Consider the following 10,329-nt stretch of genomic DNA (forward strand, 5'->3'; position numbering starts at 1 on the left):
TTAGTAGGCACAAAAACCTTAGCAAAAATGGAGTTGAAAAGCATAAACATTTCAATGCTTGTCCAAGAGATGATGATGATGGTTTTTTTTTTTTTGGTTTTTTTTTTTTTGGGGGGGGGGGCTATTTTACACTACACTGTAAATGCCATTCACGTAAAAAATACATGCAAGACAATCCTTGTTGTCTTTCCTGTGATTGCTTGTATTTTTCTCATAAAAGTTACAGATTGACCCAGGAGTTGCATAATGACCAACTTATGAATTATGTTGATTTAGTCTGAAAGTGAATGAGTTTCTTGGTACTGGTACTTCCACAGTCTGCTAATCTTTTTCATACTATTTCCAGGTTGTGGCTATACTAAGTCAGGGCATTTAGTATTGAGCTTTCTGATTGGCAAAGAAACTCAAGAGATTTTAGATGTATGTAAGACATGAAAATAATTTGTTTCATTTTTTTTTATTCTGGATTATTTTTAATTAATAAAAAAAAAACAAGTTTTCTGATGTCAAGTGCCATGAAAAAAATGCACTAACGAAACAGACATCAAACTGCAATATTTTTTTTATAGTATCGGTAATGGTCTTATGCGATTTGATTTTGAATATTCAGGGTTACTTTGAATAAATCAAACCAAAATTCATACAAAATCCATGAAGTTATTAAATACATTTTTGATGAATTTCAAAACAAATACAACAGTAGAAATTAAACTACTGTACATAGTCTCTACACTGTAGTATGTTTTTAATGAATTTGATACATAATGTTTACAAAAAAATGGTTGGCAGCACATTTTCTTTGTGACTTGATCCAAGCACAGTCTTTCTATAGAGGGACTGGGATCCAAGTAAACAATACGGAACTGTCAAATACATTATTTTAGCTGGAAAGACTTTTTGGGTGTTTAGGATGGAATTTATTTTCATTAATTTTTGACAAGTTGAATGTAAAATATAGGAGAAAATGGATATTCGCTGGATTTTATTTTCACTGAATCATCAATTCCTTCAGCGAAAATTAATTCCAAGCGAAAATAAGGTATTTTACAGTATTATTTTTTGTCTACATTAAAGTATACCAACAGAATCTAAATTAGTCTGTTGTGAACAATTTTAATCAAGATTGTTTTCAACAATGGGTTACTTACACTACTTGAAAAAGTGTGTTATGTAGGCTGGGCACATTTGCATATACCAGGGTAATAAAATCACACACCTATCCCATGGAATACCAATCTATTTCCTGTGATGTTTGCTGCGGTTTCCTGTCACTGTATTCTCTGATTTTATCTTGCATTATGAACATACGTACATCAAACTCATTGCAATGTGGCATCATTGCTCTAGCTTTGATTATCTATGTGCAAACAATCTTTTATTTAAATATCTGTCTAACTAATCTAGTACAATACTGAAGTGTTTGCTTACGTCAGTGAATTGCTGTAGCCAATAAAAATACTAGTAGCTACATTTACTAAATAGCGTCATTGCAGCTATCTGCTTGATTTTAATCTGTTTCGCTTTTACAGGCTAACTACATCAATGGTATTCTCTTACTGTAATTCTGACTACTTGTATTTTCAAATTAACAACTTGTCAAATATCAACATAACATGTGATTGATTAGCTTATTAGCATAGCTGCATGGGGTGGGGTGGGGGGTTCCCCTAAGTTGTCCCATTTTAAAGAATATGATAGTAACTAGTGTGCCCTCTAATCTAATATGACGTTCCACTGTACACACAAAGATTTGCTGTAATGCTATACATTGTTCCAGTGATCTCGAAAACACCTCTATATCATCTAATTTTGTAAAATGAAATTTGTTTTTTATAAACAAAATAAGTGTAAATAGGAAGGAAATCATGCCCACAACATTCTTGTTTATGCCTCAATTTAACTATTCTCGGGGGCAGACATCCAGGCATTTTCATCGCCTTGCAAACCATCACGGTGAAAACAAAGGCTGAAAACTACATGTGCAACATATATAAATTTGGTTTCTCAGGATCACTTCAAAGTTGAGTTTGTGTCGTTTCCTCAACTACAACTGTTTTCACTGACTCTGATCGGCGTTCCACAGCAGCTCTCGCAGAACCCATAGAAATACATGGCACAGTGGTACACATCTTAGCAACATAGAACATTCTGACCTAGCTCCGAGAATAGTCATATTTTTTTTTACTGAATCCCGATCTTCCCAGCAGTTGTCAAGCTGATTCAACTTTGCAATGCAAAATGGCAAGCCTTTTGTAAAGTTTAGTCATTTTGTGGACATACTGAAATTGTCATCAGGGTCTACATTGTGGCACGACATTTTTACATTTCCAACATGCACAATAAATACATGTATGCTACCTGGTTATTATGAAGTGCATTGGTTTGATTTAGCCAAAGACTATAGTCTTTGAGTTCGCTGACAATCATTGCAGTGAACATCACAGTATTGATGGCTTCCCCTGGTTTATATGTCTGAATTGTTTAAAAGACATTGTTCTCTTTGTATTGTGTAAAGTACAACTTTAATGTGTAATTGTTATGCAAATATTTGCAATGAACAAACTTACAAACAATACACTGATAATACCTTGCCTTTATTAGTAAAAAAATTTAAAATTGAAGGAGAGCTATCTTGTATGCATCCATTCAACTTTTGTAAATGTATTCTTGTACTGATCACAGACAAAGCACATGATATAGACTCTTAGTGTTCGATATTAATTACCCCTGCGTGGGCAATGGCACAGCTTGGCAGTGGTGACAACACCCCCTACAAAGCATGCTCAAAATTACGTTTTCGTAAACAGAGATTTTCAATTGCCATAAAGCATGGAGGTAAAAAGAGAAGGGATAAAGGTACATTTTAAGCTAAATGGGGGACTTTCATTCTTGTATGTAAAATCACTTATTTTGAGAGAAGTGTTAAATGGTTACACCTCTACAATTAAGAATAACTGAAAGCGTGAAATTGAAAAAAAAATCGTTGTGAAACGGGCATTGTGTAGTCTTACGTAAGCACTGAATGAGCTCAAAGATTACATCATTTGGGAAGTACTAGTAGTATGTACAAATTTATTCCCCATCATAAAAAAAAGTTCACCCCTTAAAGTTAAAATAATTGAAGCTGGGCGTGCACTCGCATTAACGTCGTCATGTGTGTATTTTTGTCTCTCTAATCCGGCCAGCTATGTATTAATCTAATAAACAAACGAAATTATAATATACCGCACATTTCTTGTCTGGTCATGGAGGTGTTTATACCTCCATGGTCTGATCATGGAATTGAACATACCGTGGTTCTTTGTTGCGTGATTTTCGCTTGAAGGTCACTGCGCCATCTAGTGGTAATATTGTGGTGATGTTTCTCATAGAAACGAGGCATATATTGTTACACTTGGAGAGCCGACTTCAACCAAACTGTAATTTTATGAATGTATTGATTACTCTAAAGTCCCGCTTTTAGTTTTATCTCTACATTTTTGCAACGCAGTACAATCTTTTTATGATATTATATAAAACATATAAAGTGCAAAATTAGACGTACGTAGATCAGAGTGCGTGCGTTGTGGAACAGCTAAATAGAGTGATCAACTGAGCTGGGGAAAAAAACTAAAATTTGATATCCCGTTACGATTGGTTGCAACTTGTCACATGGTTTTAAACTTTGCATAAGAATGACAGTAAACATGGAGGCCGCGATGACAACAAAAAGCGCACGTGTCATTGGTCACACAAATCACGTGATCAGCAGTTGCTATCTGACGTAATGCTATTTATGCAGGGAAGCGATCGAGTCGTTATAGCAACAGTCCCTGAATATCCGAGTTGACGGGGGAAAAAAAACAGCAACATTTTCAAGGTAGCCATCTTGTTTGCCGCACCGGACAATATTCACGCCGTCTCGATGGACATATCCAGGTAAAATCTCCCATTTTCTTCATCGTTTGGGCAGATTATTATTCCTGCAACAATTTAAGTGTGTTCGGGGATGATTATGGCGGCGACAGAAGCTGATACCCTGACGAGGAAGCCACAGCAAGTAACACGGACGCGTTCACTAGTTACAACAACGGGTACGGGTGCCGCCTATGCACACCATCTAGCGGACGCGTCAAGGACTGTTGGCGATCCTGCCTCGCATGTTGAACTGCCACCTATAGCACCTGCAAAAACGCATCATCGTCACCACCATATTACGACTAAACATGAGGCATTAGGAAGCGTGCAAGTACAACAACTGTATGATGACGATCACCATAAGCAAATCCACGGCGAAGGTTCCCATGTGCATCATAATCACCATATACATCATGTACAACCGCAGCCTCCACCGCCATTGCCCGATGTCAGAAGACAGCATAGTGCTGCTAGTCTCGGCTCTAAATCGGGATCGGCAAAGGGTAAAATTACGACCATGTCTCCGGAAGAATCCATGAAGCAATACATGCATAAGCTAACGTCATTCGAGCACCACGAGATTTTCAACTATCCCAGTATCTACTTCGTCGGACCAAACTCGAAGAAGCGTCAGGGTGTTATAGGTGGCCCCAATAACTGTGGTTACGACGACGATCAAGGATCATACCTACATGTGCCCCACGATCACATAGCTTACAGGTACGAAGTACTCAAAGTGATCGGCAAAGGTAGCTTTGGACAGGTTGTGAAAGCCTACGATCACAAAACTAACCAGCATATTGCGTTGAAAATGGTTAGGAACGAGAAAAGGTTTCATCGGCAGGCGCAGGAAGAAATTAGGATTCTTGACCACCTTAGAAAACAAGACAAGGATAATAACATGAATATTATACACATGCTGGAAAATTTCAATTTTCGAAATCATATGTGTATTACGTTCGAGCTACTTAGTATGAATTTGTATGAACTCATCAAGAAAAACAAGTTTCAAGGATTTAGCTTACAACTTGTTAGGAAGTTTGCACATTCGCTTTTACAATGTCTAGATGCCCTCCACAGAAATAGGATTATCCATTGTGATCTAAAGCCAGAGAATATTCTCCTAAAGCAACAGGGTCGCAGCGGGATTAAGGTGATTGATTTTGGATCAAGCTGCTATGAGCATCAGCGTATTTATACATACATCCAGAGTCGGTTTTATCGTGCTCCAGAAGTTATACTTGGGGCACGTTATGGAATGCCTATTGATATGTGGAGCTTTGGTTGTATATTAGCAGAACTTTTGACTGGATACCCTCTTCTTCCTGGTGAAGATGAGGGTGATCAGCTGGCATGTACCATTGAATTAATGGGAACGCCACCTCAGAAGCTGTTGGATCAAGCAAAACGGAGTAAAAATTTCTTCAGTTCAAAAGGTTATCCTCGCTATTGTACAGTTACAACGCTACCAGATGGTTCAACCGTCCTCAACGGAGGTAGGTCACGAAGAGGAAAGATGCGTGGCTCACCTGGTAGCAAGGATCTGGTCAAGGGGTTAAAAGGATGTGATGACCCTCTCTTTCTTGATTTCCTTCGTAAATGCCTAGAGTGGGATCCTACTACGAGAATGACACCAAACCAGGCACTTCGACATCCTTGGTTACGTCGGCGACTCCCTAAGCCACCAACCCAGGAAAGTTCGGCGTCAGCACGTCACAGGCGCCACAGTAGTTCAGGGGCTGTTGCTAAGCTTCCCCCTGGTGCCGTAGCCAGTGGTAAAACCCGTCAAGTAGCTCCTGCTGGAGCCCCAGATGGACATCCAACAGCACATGGCTATACACAGCGCACGGTACTGCCCAAGATAGTCAGTTAATGATGATATGTTACCTTGAACTGAAAACTGTGTACACCCAGTGTACTTATAAATTACATAGACTGAAATGTTGTGTACATAATTTTACCCCCTGCAGGGAATGAATCAAATTGTATCATCCACTTTGTGTGTGGAATTTTTTTAACAAAAAAGATTATTCTTACCCTTGAAGGATGTATCGTTGAACAGATTTTAATATAATTTTTAAAGAAATTAACGATATAAACTTTAAGATGCCTTAAGATATTTTAGATTATTTTTTTTTTGAACACTGAAACATGACACAGTTTTATCTACAAATTGTGTGCCGTGTGTGAGTTGTCTGGTTCTACACTGTCAGCTTTTGAAAACACTGTAAATATAATTGCAGAGGAATGTACATTGAATATTTTTTTTCTGTTGTGGTCATTTCCCTGCGTCTGTCTTGCATATATTACATTCCAATTGACGTCATTCTGTTCATGCCTTTTTTTTCTGGGCCTCATTACTGTTGGCATGGTTTATTGCATTCAGAGTGTGTGTAGGGGAGGGGGGATATGAATGTTTTGTTTTTATTTTTACAAGTGAAAAAAAAGTGAGCTCCGTCCGTTGTTAATTTTAAAGTGCAGAAGCTTAAGAGTTTTATTTTGTATGTAGAAATGTTACAATACTCAGGCCCCTTTTAATGTAGTAGATGTTGCCTGGAGACAAGAGCACATTGAATTTTACCTGTATACTACTTATCTGTGGATTTAATTTATGATCGCACATCATGAAATGAATATCTTGGGCAATACTGAATGAATGTATTTCACATTGAATGTGAATATTTGAAATTACTACATACCGATAGGGCTAAAAGAACCCATTATTGGGTAACTTTATAATTTGCTGTGTCAGGGTGAATATATTTATGTCTCTTGTTTTCACAGAAACTTGATGTAAATTGTAAATAAAGTAACCACATTTTAGAACTAGTTTTAGAAAATATTTTTCTATATTCTGTTTCTGACCAAATATAATAATAACTGTTGGTGAGGTCCATTCTGAAATATGTGCTTTATATACGATGATCGTGTAGAAGCAAGTCCTCTCCCCACAATGTGAAGTGATTCCATCATATTTAAATAAAAAGAAGACGCGCTCTTTGCCGTGTACTGTTCTCTTAAAACCCTTTCCATCCATTTTCAAGTGTCTGTTGGTGCCAATGTTTTTTTTGTTTTTTTTTCTGTACACAGACCAAACTGCTTGTCCTTTTTTTGCGACAATGTGTGTTATAACTATATTTTTAATAATTGTACAAATAGCCAGTTTTTTAATCCCCCTGTTGACTTAAATGGTGTTCATTTATATAATGTACTGTATAAAATTGATTCACTTTTTTGGCATGCAGAGCTGATGTTTGCATTGTGACCTCGGTCATTAGTTCACTGTGCTGTGGTGCATACATGCAAACATACAGCACTCTGCCAGACTGTGATGCTTTCATTAAACTGTTCCCAAACCACTGTTGATAATTATTATAGCGAGTGATTTTTTTTTTGAATTACAATTTAATGTGCGGGGGATACCCATACTGCTTGGTCAGTAAATGATTAAAATGAGTATTCCTAAAGAAACTATACATGTTGTCTGTTGTTGTTTTTTTCACTTCTTTAAATTATATAACTCCCGGAATACTCAGTACCTTGTGCTGTTGTACACCAACATGTCTATTAACACACTCTGTACTGTAGGTATCAGCTGTCATTTCCCACATTGTATTTTTATAAAAATCAACATTTCGTTGGTGACCTCTCCTCTGCATTCATGGGTGGCCTTAAACCATGCAGCTACAGATTGCATTCATTGATCTCTTTGTTCACAGGCACTCCTGCTGTTTTGTGATGTGTTTTGTGGATGCCATTGGCATACAAGTTGACAACTTTAAAGACCTATTCTCTCGATTATTGTTTTAACAGTGATTTGCTGGTATATTTGAGACAGTTTTAAACCAAATGAAAATTGTCATTTTTTTGGGGAGATCTGTAAATGGTTTGACCATTGAATGTACAAAAGACTGTTGATTGAATAGTGACCTATTAAGGCAGTGCAATGCAATGAACTGAATACTTTAAAAACAAGGTCAATGCATTTGTATGGTTTCTCTGGATCAGCAAATGTAAACATTCACAACTAATGTGATTTTTGTGGATACTTAATTTCATGTGAGACTGAATCACAGATGTTCCCTGTTATCTCGTCAAATGACAGCTTGTCAAATTTGGGTTGGGAGGTCTAGTAATTATTTAGACTAGCCTGTTTAACAATTCAGCAAGCCTGTTTCACACAGTTGTTGTCTATTCACTTTGCATAATTAATTTATATAAACCATAATGCATTTCCTTTGTGCCCAAAACCCCTATTTGCCAAAGATCTGATTATTCAAACTTGAACTGTCTTTGCATGGGGTCTTTTATTTTGGGTCCCTTGTCTGAGATTTTATTCCAGAGATGTATGTGTTCATGCAGAATCATTTGGTACAATTGTTTTGGGCCGACTTTTGAAATATATATATTTTGTGTCCGTTTGAAATTGAATACAAAATGATATCATGAAGCAGAGATGTCTGTTTATTTCATCATTTTCTAAGGTTTCATGATGCTTTGATTCAACTATACAAAAACGAAAACTTGTATTTGTATGCAGAGAACTATAAAGAAGCTAATTTGACGAACATCTGTGACCATGTATTAAAATAACTCTAATCGCATTGTAGATGCTTGGATTTACAAAATCTATCCATGTTTGGCTTCACAAAAAATATATAAAACAGACTTTATGGCAAGTAATCACTTGCCTCATCAATCACTTGCCCAAATCAAGACCCAGAAGACCAAATTAGCACCCTCTCAATCCACAGAATTTGTTAAGAAATTTTAACAGCACAGCTTCTTTTGTCAGTCTGTTACTCTGTTCAGAAGAGTTATTTTTAGCTCCCAGGTCATTTTTAAGAGTTCTGAAAAAAAATGCACTTTAGTTTGAATTTTCTGCAGCAGTTAGGTGACGTAAAGGCAAACTTGGATTTGGCACAATATTGATTCCATTGTACACAAAAATTATAGGTAACTTGTCTGCAACCATAATATTATCATTTTGCTAGTGCTAACAAAAAAAAATATTAACATGACCACTGCTGAATCCAAAATGACATCGATTCAAACCATGCAGACAACATTTTGGTTTTACGATATATACGATGAATGATTGCCTGTTAATGTGCATCCGATGATGTCATGTTTTAGAATCATGGATGACTGGGTGGAGTACACAGGGTGTCGTCTATTACCTGCTGACCTCACTATGCACAGGTGGTACTGCTTTGATGAATATTCAACGTTATTTACTTGAACAGACAAAAATTGCTTCTGTCACAATGAGAACTATTCATGTCATGTACTCTGTTGCCATGGCAACATGGTGATTCACATGATTGGAATGAATCCGGTATCCAAGTTGAACAAGAATGACCTGATTTAAATCCTTTCATTTTACTTTCAATTATGCGAATGTGTTTCAGACTTAAATTATATAGTCGTAGGGTTTAAGAATGACCTTGACATTTTGTATCTTATTTTTTCATGGCTGATTTATCCTGACAAACCCATCACTTTCTTATCCCTGTTGTGAATGTAAATCTCTTCCATATGGCTAGCAAAATGATCCTATAATAAAGATGTCACAGATGAGGTCTCTAGTCTTAGAATTGTGATTATGAAATATGTGCAAAAATATTGTTTTATCATTCACATACGGCGAAGATGTTTATCCTACATATATATATTCAAAGTAAATGATGTCCTATTTGTAACGCCCAGTCTGTGATGTCATCTCTTATAATCCTTCACATTTTGTGCTCCATTGCCCAAATTTGCACACAGGCTTTGAGGATTATTATCTGTTTGTGTTTCTCGCAGTTAGATACAATCACAATTTATTCAAGTATTATTATCCCTCCGCCCTGTTGAACAAAATTGTTCGGTCCAAAATTAACAAGGAAATTACATACGAACTCTGGCTGGTTAAAATATTCATTGTGATGTTGTGAGCTCTTGTGATTCCATGCTTTGGTAGCAAACATTGACATCAACTTCATAGCGTGTTTATTATCATATTCCAACCTATATGTAATGTCTGCATATATATCACATTATCTGAGCCTTCTCTCTATGCAAATTAGACTGCAGCCAGGACCTATTTCACAATTGTGCTACGAGATTCTGTTTTTTTACGTTTGGAGATATATTGGATTTTAATATGTTCAAAAAGAAATTTTAAGTATTGGTTCCCGTTTCAATTCGCTGCAAGTGCAAGGAAATTCATGGAATATTGTAGCTGTGAAGATTTCATTGGAAGTCTGTTGACCTTCACAAAATTTTGTTCTTACAAACGATTTGCAAATTATGAAATTTATTGAGTATTTACTGGGTTATAGTTATCAACTGTTTGTTCTTGATGTCAGTATCCCAGTTTCTTTCAAATTTGCCTTTGTGAAATGACTGCATTTTTACAATGTTTAACACGAAGTGCAGAAACAATGC

At 36.5% G+C, this 10,329-nt stretch overlaps 1 protein-coding gene across 1 annotated transcript; it reads left to right on the forward strand.

Moving 5' to 3' along the window:
* The first annotated feature begins 3,835 nt into the window (after window positions 1-3,835).
* LOC100377742 (dual specificity tyrosine-phosphorylation-regulated kinase 2-like) lies at window positions 3,836-7,373 on the forward strand. The gene has a single exon (XM_002739270.4). It carries the CDS (start codon window positions 3,989-3,991, stop codon window positions 5,768-5,770), a length of 1,782 nt encoding a protein of 593 aa, XP_002739316.2. The 5' UTR covers window positions 3,836-3,988; the 3' UTR covers window positions 5,771-7,373.
* Window positions 7,374-10,329: the final 2,956 nt, after the last annotated feature.

This window comes from Saccoglossus kowalevskii, chromosome 3, assembly GCF_978046115.1.
Source record: "Saccoglossus kowalevskii chromosome 3, keSacKowa6.1, whole genome shotgun sequence".
Taxonomy (NCBI): Eukaryota; Metazoa; Hemichordata; class Enteropneusta; family Harrimaniidae; genus Saccoglossus; species Saccoglossus kowalevskii.

Bases quoted from the DNA above. Each gene is read 5' to 3' on its own strand.
- LOC100377742 (XM_002739270.4), top strand. From the start codon at position 3,989: ATGATTATGGCGGCGACAGAAGCTGATACCCTGACGAGGAAGCCACAG.